Below are 19,310 nucleotides of genomic sequence, written 5' to 3' on the forward strand. Positions count from 1 at the left end.
GCCTCCACGGTCACCAGGGAGAACCACTGCCATGAACAGAGAAAGACAAAGGCTTGGGAACCAGTCAGATCACCTGATGGTTACTTACTATGATCTGATTGTATGGTGCTTTCAGGGCAGACAGGACCTTCTGTAAGGCTTCAGGGCCTCCTTGTGACCTCCCCAGGTTCGTCATCTCACCTCAGACCATTCTTCCCTGCTTCTCAGCCAACACCTCTACCTCTAGTTCTTCAGACAAGCATGTTCCTGACCCCACAGGGCCTTTGTACCTGATAGTCCTTCTCTTATCCCTTTGCTTGCTCACCTAGAGTCATAGACCCTCTGACCTTGCCCCCTCACAGGAGTCTTCTCTGGGCACATGTCCTTCCAGACCAGGTCAGAGTCCTTGAGCAAACAATTTTATTTTTCTTTGAAGCATTATCTTCATTTTTAACTCTATCCTCAGGGGTGTGATTATTGATCAGTGTCTGCTGTCTCTACAGTGGATGACAGAAACCATGTGTGCTTTTGCTCACTATTGGTTTCCCCTGTGCCTCGCACACTTTTGAGTGTGTATTAGGCACTTCATAAACATTTCTGAACATGTGCTCTTCCAGCTCAGACCTGCCCCCAGACCCCCACCTTTCACTGTCAAGGTACTCTGTTTGGAGATCTGTATTCTCTTTGCTCCTTCACTGAGGCTTACCTCTGGAAGAACCTTCTCTTCTAGAAGCCCCTACCTGACCATGGTGTACACTCTGCCACCAGACTGCAGTGGGAGCCCCTCCTGGGGTCTGTTCACTGGCCACTTGGCTGAAGTTACCACACTGTGATTTCCTCAGGGCTTCTCCCCTGACCTCAGGGGGACCCAGGGCAGCCAGGAACTGTCTCTAATCAACCTTGTATCTCCAAGTAGTAAACATTCTATATCATGTTTATTAGATGAGGGAAGTGCCTGATACTCAGGGACACTGAGTATCACTGAGTATGATACTCAGGGTCACTCAGTAAGGGTTTGTGGGAGAAAGGGAGGAAGGCGGGCACTGCTGGCCATCTTGTAGTGGGGAGAGGAGTAATTCTGAGAAGGGAGAGGCACCCTTCTGTGTCCCCCACTCTGTGTCTCCTCTTTGTACTGGGGGCCTGCCTCTCCCCAGTGTTTGGCCCATATCCCCCATTAGCGCCTTCCCTGGATGAGAGTGGGCCTGTATTTCTAGAGGGATGTGCCCAAGTGGGAATGGGTAAAATGACTGTTGAGTTCAAAACTTTTCTTTTTTTTTTTTTAGACACAAGATGTTGCTCCCAACCCAGATGACCCTGAGGACTTTCCTGCTCTGGCTTGAGAGAGCCCTATTTCCCTAGCAACCTAAAACAGCATTGGTGTACCTATGAGAGACTTTTCTTGCTGTGGGGAAGAGAGTCAGACTCTAAGAACAATAGATGTTGCTTTTTCCCGTGTAGTGTGAATTTGTTGCGCTTTTTTGGCCTGGGGGCTGTGGGATAGGGATTTCTCCAGACCCAGAGCAGCAGTTCCAGTCGGGGGGTTAATCCGGCACTTTCTCAAGAAGGTGGAGAATGGTGATTATTTTTTTATTTAAGGAATTCCAAATGAAGTTCAGAAACAGTGTTTAAAATGTATATATAGAGATTGTATTGAATCCTCCACAAAAACAGGGAGAGTAAAGATGTAAAACAGAATCTGCTGAGACTACTTCGTAAATTGTACAGAATTGGAAGGCTGTGTTCTTTAGTATTAGAGGAAATATGCATAATTTGGACTATTAACTTAAAGCAGTCACAGCCTACTTTTCAGAGACGGAGGAATTAAAATACAACTGTATTTACTGGTTACTTGTAAATGTTACACTCTCCTGGTATTTTTTGAGTTCTGGTTTTCATTTAATAATATTAAGCAGCTAGTGTATATATAGCCACTGGCCACCACTCTATGACAGAGAATTAGGAAAAGTATTGTTTTTTTTAATGGTGATTTAACTACCTCGTGGTTTCCGTGTGTATGTACACACACATACACACATGCTTAGTATAAATGTGCATATTTAGGGTTCGGGTGGTTTTTAGGATGAGTATTAAGCATATGATTTTTAAAATCACGTTATTTAACCCATCAATCAAGTGAAAGGGGTGCAGGCAAAAGAGTATTGCAACTTAACACCATACCCTTTTCTCCCTCAAAACTAGTATCTGAATACAGTGCCCATGTACAGATGCCCTCAGTCCTTGTCCCAGCAAGACTTGTAAATAACTAGTATTTATTGAACACCATGTGCGGTTTTTCTCACTCAGCCCTTACACCAGTTGGAGTTCCTATTTCTTGCCTGTGGTGAATGTTTGGGGTTAGGGGCCACCTCTGAGTTTCAGCCACTCCCAAAGTCCTGCCCTGCCCAGCAGAGCAAGCCCTGCAGGAGCCACACTTGGCCGTGCGCCTGGGGTGGGAACTGGGGCTGAGGCAGCTCTAACAGCTGTGGGCAGCTGGGGTGATGCTCTCCCCTTGTACCGCAGACACCCAAGATAACATTTGCCTGTTGTCACCAGTTAACATGCTTGTGTTGGAATCTGAACCTGGTCCCAGGATCTGTGCTTTCCCCTCGCTTTGCTATGCTGTTTAAGATGGCTCTGAACTTGAACCCAAGTGTAAATAAAGGTTGGTATTCCCTCCTAACTGTGTATAGAAAGCTGAATCCTTTTGGTCACTCCCAGGTCAAGAGAAAAGAATGTGGAAAAAGACCCAGTAGAAGGAATCGGCTGAACCTCCTGCCCCAACCATGTGATGACTGGTTAAGGACCTTTGCTGTGGGTGAATGACTACTCTTGGTTTCATTATTAAATTAATATCTGAGTACTAAGATCTATTAACTGTTTTATTCCCTTGCCATGGGAAGGACACAAGTGGGACTGCCCTGATCTAAGTCAAGTCTCTGGAGAGTGAATGTCAGCTTTAGCTACAGTGATCAGCTGGGACAGCGTGAGGCTATGCCATTCCTTGGCAGGCTTAATGCCGTCACATGAAGTCATCCTGCCTGCCTTGGCTTTGAAGATTGGCAAAACGGAGATCCCTTTCAAGAAAATTCTCGTGTTATAAATAATGCCTGAAAAGCCTGTAGTACTAGATTTAATACTGTATTTGCAAACACCGCATCCTTCCCAGGCATACTGACATTCCCTACCAGGGAGCAGTCTTGGGTCCTGTAGTTGGAAATAGTTTTGGGGACAGGGTACAGTTTCTGAGCCTGTAGAAGACTGCTCAGTGGGGCAGGTGGATGGCGGGTTTTAGTCATGTGGTTGTCCAAAGTGCCCCAGAGGAGTGGGCAGAAGCAAAGAGCAGGGGAAATCCCTAACACTGCAGGGAAAAATAAAAGGTAGGCAGGGCTGTGTTCAGACATATAAACAAGGGAAGGCCTTCCTGGTCAAAGTTCCCCTACAACTCTCCTTTGAGGTGCTCGGGTGTAGACATATCATGAGGCAGGTCATGTTTCTAGCTAGTAACAACCCAGCAAGTTAACCCCACAAAAGGAAAGTCAGGCTCCAAGACTCTTGGAAGGCAGGGGTCAAGTATGTTTGAACTCCAGAGTCAGGTGTGCCAGCCCCAAGCCCAACTTGAAGGAGCTCACAGTTGGATCCCAGGCAGCCAGACAGCAGCTGAAGATGGGCTGGGGGAGTAGGCCCAGGGCCTGGAGCTGGGAGAGCTTCACAGTGATGTGACCCTTGAAGGGAGGGGGTCCGGTACCCAGCCTTGATGGGGTGAAAACCCAAGGTGGTGCTCTGACAAGGTCTGGGGGAGGAGGCAGACTCACTAGAGGCTGCCGGGCTGGGAATTGCCTTAGGAAGGTTAAAATCATGCACTGGATGGTTAAAGAAGCAGTAGATTTTCAGCCTGGTGCTGATAAGCATTTGTTTTCATTCCATGTGACGCAGGCCCCTCCGGAGCCCAGGAGGCCGCAAGGGGGTCACTAGTTCAGGACTTCTCTCTCTCCACTAGTTCCTCCAGGCCATTGTGTTTCTTCCGGAACCATACCCTGTGGTGTTGGAAAGTCCTATGGAGCTTTTGGACCTGGGTCTCAGAAGCAGGGAAAGATTAGCCCTCAAAAACAGGAACTGACCTCTCCTGAGCTGTTCAGGAAAGAGCCATGCTGCCAACAGCAGGCGGGGTTGCCCTCCCCCTCAACATGGCGTTACCCAGCTGGATAAGACCGTGAGAGACGATCTGCCCATTTCCTTTCACTGCCCCCATCTCTCCCTCAGCCTCTACGAGGGTATGGTCTGTGGAAACAACCACCATGGATCCGCCCTTCTCTCTGGATCGTCCAGCACTGGCCTGGAATCGGGCCCTTTGGCGGCCGGCACCACTGCTCGCGACATGGCCCACGTGTGTGCGGCTTCACCTGGTTCCATCCCAGAGGGGTCTGTATTTATGTGGTAAAGGGAATGAGGAAGGAAAAAAAGGTATTTTAAAAACATCTTTATTGTGGGGGCACCTGGCTGGCTCAGTCAGTATAGTGTGTGACTTGATCTTGAGGTTGTGAATTTGAGACCCATGTTGGGTTTGGCGATTACTTAAAACTAAAATCTTAGGGAAAAAGGTCTTTATTGTAAAATACTATGGATAAAAGCTCAAAACTTCCTTATAAGCACCACCTAAGAAACAGATTTTCCCAGGAGTCTGTCCATGTGCCTCTGCCAATCACAGCCTCCCCTCCCTCAGAAATGAGCCACTACCCTGACTTAGTCCCAAGGGTCACGCCAACATTAAGGCTTTGTGCCTGGGAGTTTTATACATCCGCAGGATCCCCCTCCCGCCCTGTTGCAGAGCCCCCCTAAGGAAACAGGGTGCCTGAGCAGCTGCTGTGTGCGGTCTTACAGTTGTCTCGTATTTCCCAGGCAGGGAACAGGGGAAGCACGTGTGTCTTCTCAGTTCCTAACAACTGCCTGGGCAAGCATGAGATGAGATGAGGCAGAAACAGGATTCACTCCTCAAGCCTAGTGTTCCTTCCACACTCCTGAAATTTCCACTTCAGTAACTAGTCTCTAGGGTAAAGCTGGTAGGAGAAGGACAGGGACAGGCCAGAGGACAGGTTCCTCGGCAGGAGACCAATGCAGCCCCAGCATGTGCTGTTTGAGGCCGTGTTCAGCCCCTCCCCCAGGGCGAGGCATGAGCCAGAGCGGGCAACACGACTGCGCACAGTGGCCTAAGTGAGTCCCGCTTGACATTCTCCTGAAAACACGATGGGATTAGAAGGGTTCCAGGAACGCTTTATCAGTTCTCTTGCTCAGGTGAAGATGGCAAGATTTGAAAGGCCACAAGATTAGGTTCAAGGTCACCAGTGAGGCACTGGAGGAAATGAACAGAAGCTTGGCTCTCCCAGGGGCCTCATGGAACCTAAAGGGCCCAATGGCTCCTGAGACCTCTGATGGGCTCAGGCTGCTTCTGCCCATCTCCCAGTGCTCCAGAAAGCCTTTCCCTCGGCCACAGGGTTTCCTGTGACTCAGGGTGATGCTGGAATTTCCCCAGCCAAGCCACAATGCCTTCTAAGCCTTGTGACTTTGCAAAAACGTGGCCCCATTTCAGAGGGCCGACTTGGGAGCACAAAGTCATCTGGAAGTGGGAATGCCGGTCATGTGAGACTGGAGTGGTGTCAAGGTGCACATAAGTCTCTCCAGAGCTCCCATGATTCTCTAACACTCTCAGTGAGGTAAGAACCTTCCTCGAGAACAGCCCCCAAGTGTGTGCTGCCCAACCCGGGGGGAGCTCGCCCCCACCAATGACACACCTACACAACTGCGTCAGTGGCCCTGGTCTGCACTTATCCTGTCTAGACGCTGGCAGCATCCGGGCCACCGGCAGGAAAACTCAAGTACCTGAGGTAAGGCCTATGTTGTCAGCAATGCAAAGTGGTCAGCCCCCATGTACTGCGAGGTGTGGCAAAGAGAGCTGGGAGTGAGCGGGCTGCAGGAGCAGCCTTCAGGAAGAGGGAAAGCAGGCTGGGTAGAAGGGAAGGAGCAGAAACGTGGAGGCCACTCAGCCTAGTGAGGGAAGTGGCGGCCAGGACCTGTGAACAGGGTGGAAAGATACCCCCACACCCACCACCCCCTCGGGGACTTCCAGCAAGGATCTATAGATGCCCGGGGTGGGACCTTGGAAGGACTGGTGCACCTGTACGAGCAGCACTCCTGGAGCCAGAGGGTGCCCAGCCAGGGAGGCCATACGAGGCCTATATATGAACTCAAAAATTCTGTGGTAATTTTTCTTGGGGGGGACAGACCGGCTTCCAGCAGGTAAGTCACTGGGGCCCCTGATGTAAGAAAGTTCCAAGAAACACTATTTACTGGGGGCTTGGGATTGACCTGGCCCCACAGGGGCGTCAGCCTGGTCCCTTCCCATCCCAGGCACCTTTCCAGGTTACGTACTGGTAGGCCCAGATCTAGCCTCGGCCTGAAACCTTGAGGCCCTGTGGAGGAAGAGGACACACACTCTCTTGCCAAGGCTGAGGGACGTGCTTGAAGGAACAGGCTTAAACCGCACCTGGAGAGAATTTCCGCTGGTGAGCACTGTGCTGTCCAGGAGAGAGCCTCTTGGGGGCTCTAGTCCTCACGGATCCCAAGCCAGATTAAAAGCCGGTCTAGAAAGTTTACAGCTCGAGACAGCCAACTATCACTGGAAAAGGGAGGAGATGGACAGAACTGTATTTATGACACCAGAACCTGTCTTACGGGGGTCAATGGGTGTGGCAAGGGCTAGTTTAATACGCCAGCTAGAGGAGAGACTCCCCAGCGCATGCCCTCAACTCTTTGGTTCACTGCAAGGCAAACTGGGCTTGGCCAGAGCAGAACCACCCTGATCAAGGGGTCCCTGCTCTGTCCTGTCCTAAGAGCCTGCCAGCCACTGGCCTGCCTGCACTGCTCCTGTGAGGCATCCAGCTTGGTCACAACAGTCCCCTTGCTCTCAGGAATGGGGAGACAACCTCTCAGTGGCGGCCACACGACGGGATAAGCCAGGGCCAGGCAGGAAGGCAGTTCACTCACGGTCTCAAGGCCCCCCCAGTCTCACAAATCCTCATGAACCCCATTCCTGAGGACTGAGCACCCTGGCACTTTCTCACCAAGTGAAACCTTTCCTCCAGCCCCTTCTTTTGCCCACTGGGGCTTGGGCCAGAGCAGAACAGGGCGACAACATTCACTTCTAAAAGGTCCTAAGAGCAGCCATTCCTGTTTCCATGACACTGCCCAGGGAAGCTGTTCCTGACTGGGGCGGCGGGGGGGAAGGAGGGGAGCACCGCTTCCTGAAGATGGCTGAAAATGTGCGGGGGTGTCTGGCTTACATAGTGGCTGGGACTATGACTGGCATTTTGTGGGTGGGGATGCCAGACTGACTGCATTCTCTGGAGAGTCCTACGCAAGAAGTGTCCCGCCTATAAAGTCATCTTGTTTTACATGAAGAAACACACCCATGAGAAGAAACCATTGTCTTTCTCCAATTAAAAGAATGCACAAACCATACTACCTCCTCCACTCTTTTCCCACTGAAAGCCTCTCCCTGTTTAAAAATAGGACACAGGGCCAGTGTCAGAATCCCAGGGGCATGGGCCGGTCCCTGGTGATGGCCAGCGGATGTGGGGTCCGGTCCTGTCAGGTGAGAGGCCTCCTTACCTGGGCATTTCGGTGTGGATGGAGCACCTGTCATCCAGGAGCATGTCAAAGCCATGCAGACTTGCTAGCAAAGAGATGAGACACAGTTAGACAAGGCCAGGCTGCAGGGGAGGCTCTGCATTCCTATATGGGCTGGGCCAGCACCCCCAGTGAAGAGGCAAGAGGTGTCTGGGGTAGCCCGCAGAAGGGTTTGCCTGGAGTCCATGTGTTCCCCCCTGCTAAAAGAAGTGAGAAAAGTAGTGAGGCTGTGATAGGTACACACTGTGCCAACCACTTGGAAGACAAAAGGCCCCGAATCCCAGTAAAGGGGCAGTTAAAGTTTGGACCCGAAAGAGCGGGGAGTAATGGTGACCGGTGACCTACAGCACTGAGGCCAGTGTCCTGCTCTTTCCTTAGTGACCTCAGCAGGGCCCTGCCAGCTGCTGCTAAAGGAGGGAATAGAGGGGTCTCTCCACTGCCCCAGATCTTTGGGAGAGCCATTTGTTCTTTTTTAAAAAACACAATATATATATGGCTCTTGGTATGTGCCAGGCACTTGTTCTAATTAACAAATGCCAACTCATTTATCCTCATACAACCAAAGCAAAGGTTTGCACCCAGCCTGGGTCCAGAATTTACGCTCTGAACAATTATACCAAGCTGCTTTCTGACAGAATGTACACGAAAGCTTTAAATCACTGCACATTCTTGACCCAGTAGAAATGCCTTTGGTCAGAATTTATTCTAAGGAAATAAGCACCACCACCCAGGAAGAACCCACAGACAACGTGTACAGGGCCCTGCACTAGTGCTGCTGGCAACCCCCGTGGGCAACAATGGGGAGACGGACTGCTGACGTGGGGTGCTCCACGTCATGTTCATGGGGAACTCCACCCCTGACCGCCCGCCTTCCCAAGCCCCAGCACCACACTCAGACATGTGGGGGATGGGAAAGAAACAATCAACGGGTGGGACGCTCGGTGCTTGGCACTACGACCTGTGATAAGGCACCAAAAATACCAGCTATGGAGCGCTCAAATTCAGTCTTTCGTTACCTAAGTATCTAAAGAAAATCACCTTAAATGTATGAAAAAAATTAATTTATTGAAAGCTTTGTGCCAGTACTGTTTTGCTTTGCATAGATTATCTCATTTAATTCTCATCCTGATGAAGATAGGAACTGCTTTTCTTCCCATTTTACTTAACAGAAGGGGTTTAGCAGGTCACTAGTGTTGCCAACAACAGAGCAAGAATCTAAAGGAATAGGGTCTCCGGGGCTCATCACCACACTGCACGGCCCTGGAAGATGGGACTTGGGGTTTTACCGCGAATCTTACAAGAGCCAAGCCAGCCCCCTTCACAGCACTTCCATACTTTGTGCAGTTTGACCCTTGATTATCACCGGAGCTCTGACTGGTCAGCAGGAGGGCGTGTGACCTAGTGTGGGCCTCAGGGCCAACCGCGGAGGGCAGGCAGATGCTGCGGGCTTTCAACAGAGGACAGAGCCCGCGAATCACACTCTGGGGGTAGCGGTGCCTGGTGGAAGTTTGGATGTGGGGAGAAGGCAAGTCCCTGTGGTTTGTACTTTGAAATCTGTATCCTGGCATGAATCAAAGCTGAGTTCTTTTGGGAACAGGACAGCACTCCTAACAGAACAAGCTTCTCCGTCCCTGACACATCCTGTGCATGATGGTGCGGGCATGAGGTCCTTGGGGTTCGGGCCAGCAAGAGGCCATCAGAGGGGAGGCAGGAAGAGGGCTTTGGGATGGCATCCATGCTTGGACATCAGAATGTGGGCACCTTGGCGCTAGTCCTGCCCCTCGCTTAGCTCTTTAATCCTGACCTCGGCAGGTCACATGAGGGGAATATAGTCTACAATCCATGAGACTCCAAGGGCCTGATTTTTGTGTCTTATCCTCAGTAATTCCTCCAATCAAACCTTTGCATTCCTTGAGTTAGTGCTGGGTATATCTAGAAGGAATTCATAACAGGAGCCCCTCACTATCTTGTCTTAAGGAAGGGGCATCCCCCAAGATCTTACTGAAGCATTAACCCCTAATGATTCAGAATGTGACCGCACTTGGAGACGGGTTTTTAAAGAGGTAATTAGTTAAAATGAGCCCATTAGGATGGACCTTATTGCAATCTGACTGGTATCATAAGAAAAGGAGAGGACAGACAGAAGGACACCAGGAACTGGAGTGTACAGAGAAAAGCCCAAGGATGGAAACCTACCAACACCCTGAGCTCGGACTTCCAGCCACAGAACTGGAAGAAAATAAATTGGTTCAGCTGCCCAGTCTTGCGAACTGATACAGAAGGTTATATCCACTTCATACTTCAACCACTCCCTACCATGATTTCAAATGGCAAGTGAATACAATAAACCAAAAGGCTGTTTGGTTAATACTTTTAATTATATGATTATAATGATACAATTTTCACTATTCAATGTTTTGTATAAAACCAGTTACAATACACAGGATTTTCAAACTTGACAATACGTACCAAACTACATAGATATGCAAAGTTTACAGGCCATTATGAAGCTTTATCTTAAAAATACCTTCAGGAAAATAAACATTCATTCAACCAGCTCTCTTGGCTTTATAAAATATGATTAGAAATATACATTTTAATAAAAAAATCAGGACAATGATTGATCAAATACTGATTAATCAGTCACATTTTAAAACTCTTAATAATCTGTACATGAGTGCAGGTTGGATAAAAGTCTGCAAGTTATTAATATAAAACTGCAGTACTATAATCAGATGAACTTACCTGCTGCTGACAGTTAATTCTACTGGGCAATTAAGGAGGTAATTTCCTACACAGTATAGGTGAATTGTCCAGTCTTTTGGACATATCTGTAGTTTTTCCACTTAGCAACAAGAGGAATACTCAGATTGAGGAGAAATGGAGGAGGAGCAGCTAGCCTGACCAGGACAGTTTTTCGCAGGAGAGAACTATTAAAGAATTAAAACAGTTTTTTAAAGTCGTTTTTGATGAGCACTGCTTTCCAAAATGCAAGAATTACTTGTAAAAATGTATGAAGAGAAACAGTTAAGCTACTTTTAGAACAAACATCAAAAGAGCGCATTGCTCATTTGTCATGAATGGTGGTGACTGAAGCAAAGGAAAGCCTCCAGAAGCTCTTGGCACGACACCACCCAAAGCGCCTGATGGTCCGCAGGGTGTACCGAACCGGCCATCAGGCTCCAAGGGCAAGCACATTTGCCTCGTGAGAACACTTGGGAATTCCTCTTTAAAAATGTGTGGCCCAAGAAAAGAGGTAGAAATCACCCCCGTGAGAGGGGAGGAGGGAAGAGAAGTGGGTGGGTGACAGGCTAATGGGGCCAAGTTTAGAACAGAAGAACTCTGGAGATGAGAAGAGCAGCATGCCACCCAGAAGCGGCTACTGGGACAAGGAAGGCTACTTGTTTTAGTGAGGCACAGCTCAGGATTTACCCCTCTTCACAGACAGCTAAGAGAGATTTCTAGTTTTTCTTTAGCATTACAAAAGAGAAGTCTGTCTATACTTTCTAGATACCCGGTTTTGCAGACGCCCTTCCTTTGGACTGTCTCTGACTTTGGACAGGAGTCCCCCAAAAGCTTCAAGAACACCTAAAAATATTCATTTCTAATTTTAATCCCAGTAGAAACTATCTCGGTGTCCTTTCAAAGCTATTTAAGGCTTCAAGTTTGAAGAAATCTCTCCATCTGACATGCCCTACTTCATATTCCATAGCAACAGGGTCTTTCTTATGACAAGGGAGTTAGAATCTCAGAAGATTCTGGGGTGCTGAAGTTTCCGTTAGGGGAAAAAAAGAATCCACTCTTATTCATAGCAGAAAGAACTTTCCATCAGTCAGACCCAGACACTTCCTGGATTCTACATACACCCCCAGTAAGTTTACTGGTGTGCTGTGAAGTCGCCCTGAACCACTATTACAACTCCCCAGTGCGTTCTACGGAATGCTTCTTTATCAAATCACTAGTTTCCCATGACTCATTTTAGTGGGCCTGTTAAACACAAAAAGAATTTTTAGAAAGAGCCACAGTGATAGCAATTCTAGCTGGAAACTTGAGCAGCCAACACAAAAAGGCAATTTGTAAAATAAAAAAGTACTGTGGTTAATGCTGAAGCCCAGATTTTTCACTCTTGGCCAAGACACCAAATGGCTTATTCACTATGAGGGAGACAGCACATGTAACTTTTTCTGATGTAGTAAAAAGCCAAACTGGGGACAGTTGAGATGGAAGTTTGATTTTCATAACTACCTGGATTATTTATGCAGGAGAGATGGCCTTTAAAATTGTAACGGGAATAATTGCCCTGAGAATTCAATGTTTTATGCAAGGGCACAGTCTGAATACTTAGTATTATCTCCGAGACAGCAAATAGAATGTTTCTCCTCCCATCCAGAGCTTAGCAAAGAGGGGTCTTCCCATCCAGTAAGTGGGTCTTTGTGTCTCTTCACTTCCAGGGACAGAAAGCCACCTTTTTTTTTTTTTCCTGAGATCTAGTCCCCAGTGTTCAAAAGCCAGCATGACCCATCCCCTGACGGGGAAAGGCCACTTGTCTGACCAAGACAGTGGCACCTGCCATCTCCCCTCAAAGCCAGTCAACCTTCTAATTTACTCCAAGAGAGTAAATATCAAAATGGAGCCATGGTCTTCCAGTAACTTTTTGCATTAACAGACTTGAATCTGTTTATTCCAACCACTTCCTACCACTCTAAGTTTTGTTAAAAAGGCAGCTTTTTAAAATGGAATTGCCTGCTCACCTGGTTCATTCATCTTGTAATGTGAAAGCATTTGCCTTCTCTAGCCTTTCCATATTGTATCCCCTGTTTTCCAAACCAGGACCGGCAAAAATTGGTTAACAATAACTAAAGCCATTCACTTTTTATTATGGAGGTAACCAAAGTGACTGCAAAATATTCTTGTATTTTGGGCCCCATTTTTTTGTTTTACCAGCAAATAAATTATTTTTGTGATTGCTTTGTATCACAGATCTGCTGTGTTTTGTAGGGGGGAGGGGCGAAGGCACTCTGCAAAGAGTTAGTTGTATTCCCTAACCAAAGGCAACAGTGAGTCTCTTATTTACAAACAACGGAAATCCAGATATGAATAACTGTTACTGAAATCAAAGGGTATGTGAATGGCCTTAGGCAGATCACACACACAAAAAAGAAATCCACAATGCTACAAAGAAAGACCCTAATAAAGCAGTACCTTTTTTTTTTTTCTTTTAAGCCACCATTATTTGGGATGGCTGTTTCCAAGGGAAAACACCAACAGTGCTGTTTTGTTTTTGTTTTTTTTTTAAATCATGTGTGGATGGAAATATGATTTTAGTTTGTAGGACTGAGCAACCAAACAGTGGGCAGCCTTGGCATTCTCCAGTTCCTCAACAACACATAGAGGAATGACTTACAACAATCTTCCAACTCTGAAGCCAGTTTCCCCTCCCGAGTCTTCCTAGAGCTACGGCTCACATTCTCTTACCAGTTTAGGTTGCCAAAGTACCACTTTTTATCACAACATCCAACAGTGTTCAAACAGGGTTTTCACAGGTTCTTGTTAATAAAGCACTCTTTGGTGGAAGACAAGCAGTTTGGGTACTTAACAGAGTTACCATTACAACCACGTTACAAATGTTGAACTGAAGATGGTTAAACGAAACGGTATCAAATTACAGAGAGAATCATTTCAGTAACGCCTGTTTTCTCTTTACAAATTTTGACACAGGATGGACAGAAAATAAATACATAAAAAACCTCCATCAGATCCTCACTTCTTCTGAAGGCCAGCAGCTAAAATGATTGCCATCACAGGGACACACGTGCACCACACAAACTGGTCAGCTCTCCTGACAGCAGAGGGCTTTTGATATTTACACCTGAGACTAAATTTACAACAGCTTTTTTGTCATTAAACTCGAGACATTTCTATAAAAGGTGAGCTGGGCCTTCGTCAAGTCACTGCTTGTGCCCAAACTCATGTAGTTATTTAAACTCCAGTGGACATTGTCTTCCTTGAATAAACTTCTTAGGTGGAAAGCAGCTAAGGCTTTTTGCAATTTTGTTTTGTTTCCAAATAAATTGTGCTAAGTCCTGCTGTAGTTCTCTGTTCCTAGAGTCTTCCTTCAGTTCTGGTCACAGGTTTTTACTTAACGCAAGACTGTTTTAGTCCTTGAAATGGAGGGACTACAGGGGGAGAAAAAAAAGGATTTTACCATGAAGGTTTCCAAGTGTCCCGTATGTAGTTACCAAAAGACAAGGAAGGCAACATAATAAAAGTAGTGACATGCTAAAAAGTATACACTTTGTATAATTTTTTTAATGACAAGTATTTTGGAAAAGACAGTACAGTACCAACCATAAAGTAAAGACAAACGGGAGAGAAAGGCAGAGCAGAAAAAGGTTGAGTTCTGCAAAAAAATAAAAAATAAAAATAAAAACAAAGAAAACAGGAAGGGTGGGCAGAAGCAGCAGAGCAATGCGAGTACCATAATGCCATTAAGGGCATTTGTTGCAAAGCATTCCTTTTCCTTCCTTCCCTCTGAGGAACCAGGCTGTGGGAAAGGTGGAAAGAATGAAAAGATAAAGAAGTGTTACTTGATTATTTCCAAAGTCAGAATTCGGTCACAGAAAAAGCTCTGGCCCCTCAAGCAGTTTCCAGTGGAGCTTGGGCCTACTGCCAGCTGGGCACCGCCCTCCCCCCCAGGAAAAGCCATCCCGCCTTTGGAAACTGACCTGGACTGACGGTCACCCCACCTCCCTTCTATCCTCCCCAATTTATTCTGTCAACTTTGAACTCAACAGCAACTTTCAGAGAAGAAACTAAGCAATGGGTAGAGTCAGAGAAGCCAGTTCTCATCTGGAGGTGCCCTCACTGGGTGCTGATGGCGCTCTAGGAGAGTAGCTTGTCTGAATCCATCACTTAGTCTATGGAGACCCCAATGGAACACTGCGTTTCTATAAGGGTCCAGGTCAACTGGTGCACCCAAGTGGAGAAATGTCTGGAATTTCAAAGGGGAATCAGTATCTTAGAAGATCAGAGGAAACCGACATTTTTTAAAAAGGTTATTTAGCAACAACATTCTGGTGCTTCTATGTAGATGCACTTTCAGAGATAAAGACTGTAACAGAAAGACAGGAGCCCAGAATGGTGGAATGAACACTGAGACCTGAGACTGTAAGAGACAAGAAGCAGTGGCAGGCATGATGATGATAAAAGTCACAAATGAGCAGACCTCAAAAGCCCAAGAAGTCCTGAATGTGGTACTCCCAACAGTAGAGCTCCTGGATACACTCACGTTTTTAGAGGCCAAGGAAGGCACCCTGAGCATTTATCTTCCCCCATGATATGGATAATTAGCTGCAAAATACCTCAAAAGCCAGGAACATTAGGTTGGTTTGACAGGTGGAACAGAAAGTGATGATTCCCAATGACATAACTTGGAAAAAAAAAAAAAAAAAAACCACTTGTCCATGACCATTTTCTCAGAAAATGAAGGAAAGAAAAATAGGACTCCTCCAAGGAAATAGCACATGCTTATAGAAACATGCACTTGATGGTACATATGTTGGGTCAAGACTTGAACTGAATTGGATTGTACCCCATGAGGTGACTGCAGGTCCTCAATCAGAGGCACAATGATGGAACTTTCAAGACTCTAAGAGAGCTCCTCCGAAAGAACGAACACTGGAAAGCAGGTCAATTCTCCAATGGATTTAGTAATTCTTAAAAGAGAAACAGCAGAATGATTTATAGCTCTAACAGCAATTGGGAGAGGTAGAAGCCCATTAATTTACTTCTTTCAGTAACTGCACGCTGGGCCACAGCAGAGGCTCAGGAGGCTCAGATGAGGCTTGTGTTCAATGGGTACGAGAGGGAATGAGCATCTGCCAGGAGAGAAACATGGGGGCACTTCTTCCCCACAGCAAAGATTTATGACACCACCTAGTTTTTCAGCCTCCAAATAATCGCTCTTTTAATGTGTTTGTGGAAAAGTTGTCCCAAGTCGTACAGCCTCTCAGTAAACTGTCAAAAATCGAAAGAGCCAAATCAGTGGAAAGTGTGCTTAGGTAAGGTCTTCATCCCGGAAGCCTCTAGGAAGGGAACAGAACATGGGCATGAAAGGTCAAGTTCCAATGGCAGGACAGATAGGACGAGGACGATCATGTGTGAACACCAACCTGCAAAGAGAAGGCTTCCGAGGTGGGGTAACAGCACACAGGTAATGCTGGCGCCTTGGAGGTATTTATTTTATACTGAAAGGTATACTACGTTCATTTCCTTGTATTGCTGTCTAGCAAAGTTTTCAATTCAATACTTTACTCAACAATCTTATAGTGCTTTGTCCTGAATCAGACTATGCACAAATGTGTCAATTCCCTCATTACTTTTCAATGAAAAATAAATACTATTCAGTAGGATAAAAGCTGCAGGCTACAGCTTGGCTATATCAACTCTATTTCCTAGAACCAGGAAATGGAACCTGTACATAATGTATTTGCCTTCATTTTATGAGCTGTAGGTGGCTCACAGTTAAGGTGATGTGAACACAGGTCAAAGACCCAAAAGAGGCCAAGGAGACCCTGCATGAAGGGAGGTGGGAAACATACTCAAAACCCAATTCTCTCTCATTGGTTTATTTCTTCATCCTTCCTAGAATTTCTGAAAGTCCACTCTGAGAATTTAGAAGAAGGCTTTTGGCTTTTGGCACTATCCCAAATGCCTGGAAACTGCTTTGGGTCATTTCAAAATTCAGTCAAGTATATTCAGTCTGAACTCTACTTTCAACCCCTCAAAGCATCTGGTACATGGACCTCAGGCAGATGCTCACTGCAATCAGGAACCACCTCTGCTGAGAAACACAAGTTTAGATCACTAGACAAGACCTAGATGGAAAAACTGCCGCAGGGCCACACCCCTCAGAGGAACATGGTGTGACTGGGTATGCGTGGTCCCGGTTCCTGGACTCTATTCCTCTGTAGCCTGAAGAGCACAATCCAGAAAAGCAGAAAGTAGAATTAAATGTGCAAGACACATTCAACTGTAATGGAAGCCTGAGTAATTATACCTAAAAAAAAAAAGTTCATTCAAAACATGTCTAACTTGTCCCGACTACAGGCTTTTTATTTGAATTTTTAATAGTTTAAGTCACCTAAAATGTCAGTTAAAATGCTCCCATTTCCCCCTACTTATTGTAAAAAATTTGGAGAAAAAGAAAATGATAAAGAAGTAGAACTCCCTAACTGTCCTACCAGCTAGAAGAACTGTTAATAATACAGCATATTTTCCATTACATTATTTCCATACATGCATAGAAATGTATGTATATATAAATATTTAAATATATGTATAATATAAACTTACATATACATAAATATATGTATAAGCATATACATATATTTATAGATGTATACATTTCTATACATAAAGTATATTGTACTTTTACAAAACTAGAGTAATATTTCATAGTTTTTATGCATAGCTCTTTTCACTTATTGCTTCATGAGCATTTATCCAGGCCATTAAGTTTTCTTTAAAAACATGACTCTTGATTCACTTGGCATAATTCAACAATCTTCAGCCCATCTCCTCTTCCTCACTGTTATAAATACCATATTGGTATTATGTTATAATGTACCTAAATCTTTGACTTTCTGTCAGTATTTCTCTAATATTCTTTTCAAATGGAATTAAAGAATAAAAAATTTATGAATATTTTATACCTTTCAATGAAAAATTCAAAATCCCCAAATTATGAGTTGGTGTCTTCAACTACTTGAACTAAGGCCCCATCACATTCTTGTGTAAGTAAACATATGTAGTGAAATTATAATGAAAAAATGAGCAGAAGGGGAGACTGGAAGAACTGAACAATTCCTTAAAAAAACAAAACACACACACACACACACGCACGCACGCACACACACACACACAAAGACACAGAGCTCTCCCTGTGGGAGAGCTAGTCCCTAAGGACTAGCAAGTCCCTCAGGATGCAGGCTGCTGAAAACCTGCCCTGGAGACTAACTCAGCCATCCCACAGCCTCAAATATATGAGGGCAGAAAGTTAAAAAAGAAGCAAGGAAAATCGTGAAGGATGTTTTAAAGTCTGGTTCAAACTATCTTCAGGCTGCTTGTGGTCTGTTATAAGAGAGGCACTGGGCCATGAGCACAGGACCACAGGCTGTTGTCAACACAGGCAAAGATGCACAAACACAAAAGGGCGCCTGCCTTCCCCTCCTGAGATGACAGTAAGTAGGTTATTTGCTCTTCCTTCAAAAGGGGAGTGCTCCTGGAATATGCTAAAAGTGAAATGTCTGCTTTCAGTTCATGATTAACCACCAAAAACAATAATGAGTAATGGATTTGGTCATGGAACCGTGTGCATGTTCTTGTCATAGCCTGTAATAATGAAGGAAAGGAAGATGCTGGGCTCCAGGTGAAAGCATAAACCCCCCTGGGTGTGTACTGTGGCCAAGAGACCAGGCCCTAGGTAAAGAAGGATTCCAGACTCACTGGTGTTCTCATATCCCACCATCACACTTATTTGCAGCTAATTCTCCAACAATTTTGCTGTATCTGATATACAAAAAAATTTCCTCTGAGCCTAACAGAGAGCTATGGAAATACAAAAATGTATTGAGTACAACCCTCTCAATTCTCCCATAATCTGACCCCGAGACCACATTTCCAGTGTTGAGAACCACCTCTGAAAAACAAAACAAAACAAAAACCCTACATTAGCAATGGCCCAGATTTTCTTAGATGATGAACAAGTCAAACACATTTGATTAATTTCCTGTCACAGGGACTCTGCTTTCTCCTCTCTTTCTCTCTTCATTTCTATCTTCAGAAGGTTAAACTTGAAAATCAATGCTTGGAACTTTTCAGAAGAGTAGGATTCTTTTCTCACCTTTTAAAACTGCTTTTTCTTGAAGCAGATCTGGTGGTTCGTTTAGTAATGCCTGCACTGCCAGAAATGTTAGGTTCAGATGTTTTACAGCTCTGAACACTGGACTGAAGAATTACTCTGAAAACAGTTGGAAAAAAATAAGATTATATTCACTGAAACAATTTTCAAATACTTGACGGAGGAAGGCGTCTTTGCACTTTAGTGCAAATTATTTTATTGAAAATTGATAGGATTTTCCACAAACACATTTGCCAAAAAAAAATCTAAAACACATTTTCACATCCAAGTCTTTTTTTTTTCCCCATGAAGGTTACACAAAGATAACCTGAATTTACCTTGCTTTAAGGAAAAAATCACCTGGCTTCTTAAGCAATTCTCACACCAAAGAAATCAATCAGTAGAACAAATCTTTGTGCCCCAAAGTAAAAGTAGATTCTCAGAATTCTAGTCATGAAAACAAGAAATCATTTAAAAGCCCCAAATTCTAAAGAATATGAATATAAAAATCTATAAAATAGTCACTCTTTGGAGGTGAAAGTATGTGCAATATACCCCAAATCAATACTTACTTTATATAACATTTCAATTTTTAAAATATGTTCAAACAAAACTTGAATTTTGTCTAGATTATAACTACTCACTAAATCACTAAGTACCATTCACATGAAAGCAAAATTGTTTGAATTTTGTGAATCTTGATTTAATTAATCTCTAAAATAACTGATGCCTATGGGTGTAGGTTGTCCAG

At 45.1% G+C, this 19,310-nt stretch overlaps 2 protein-coding genes and 1 long non-coding RNA gene across 37 annotated transcripts in view; 1 reads left to right on the plus strand and 2 right to left on the minus strand.

The window, feature by feature from the left end:
* The window catches only part of HABP4 (hyaluronan binding protein 4), a 42,463-nt gene extending 39,804 nt beyond the window's left edge, over positions 1–2,659 (plus strand). For both annotated transcript variants that reach the window (XM_082697273.1, XM_082697272.1), the window contains exon 8: positions 1,263–2,659. In XM_082697273.1, coding sequence (XP_082553399.1) covers positions 1,263–1,319 — 57 coding nt within the window. In that variant the 3' untranslated portion in view covers positions 1,320–2,659. The remainder of the gene's footprint in view (positions 1–1,262) is intronic.
* LOC309847296 overlaps positions 1–19,310 on the minus strand; it is a 202,222-nt gene that overhangs the window by 70,631 nt on the left and 112,281 nt on the right. The gene's annotated exons all lie outside the window — the stretch shown is intronic.
* CDC14B (cell division cycle 14B) overlaps positions 4,444–19,310 on the minus strand; it is a 107,920-nt gene continuing 93,053 nt past the window's right edge. For 7 of the 34 annotated variants that reach the window (XM_082697241.1, XM_082697250.1, XM_082697268.1 and 4 more), the window contains 2 exons: positions 18,563–18,679; positions 13,845–14,203 (listed from right to left, as the gene is read on the minus strand). In XM_082697241.1, the coding sequence (XP_082553367.1) occupies positions 13,939–14,203; positions 18,563–18,679 (382 nt within the window). In that variant the 3' untranslated portion in view covers positions 13,845–13,938. Of the gene's footprint in view, positions 6,650–7,641; positions 7,706–10,018; positions 15,744–18,562; positions 18,680–19,310 lie in introns of those variants that run through there. The other 27 variants (XM_082697262.1, XM_082697249.1, XM_082697253.1 and 24 more) reach the window with 12 other exon arrangements.

This window comes from Mustela nivalis (genome assembly GCF_964662115.1).
Source record: "Mustela nivalis genome assembly, chromosome: 13".
Taxonomy (NCBI): Eukaryota; Metazoa; Chordata; class Mammalia; order Carnivora; family Mustelidae; genus Mustela; species Mustela nivalis.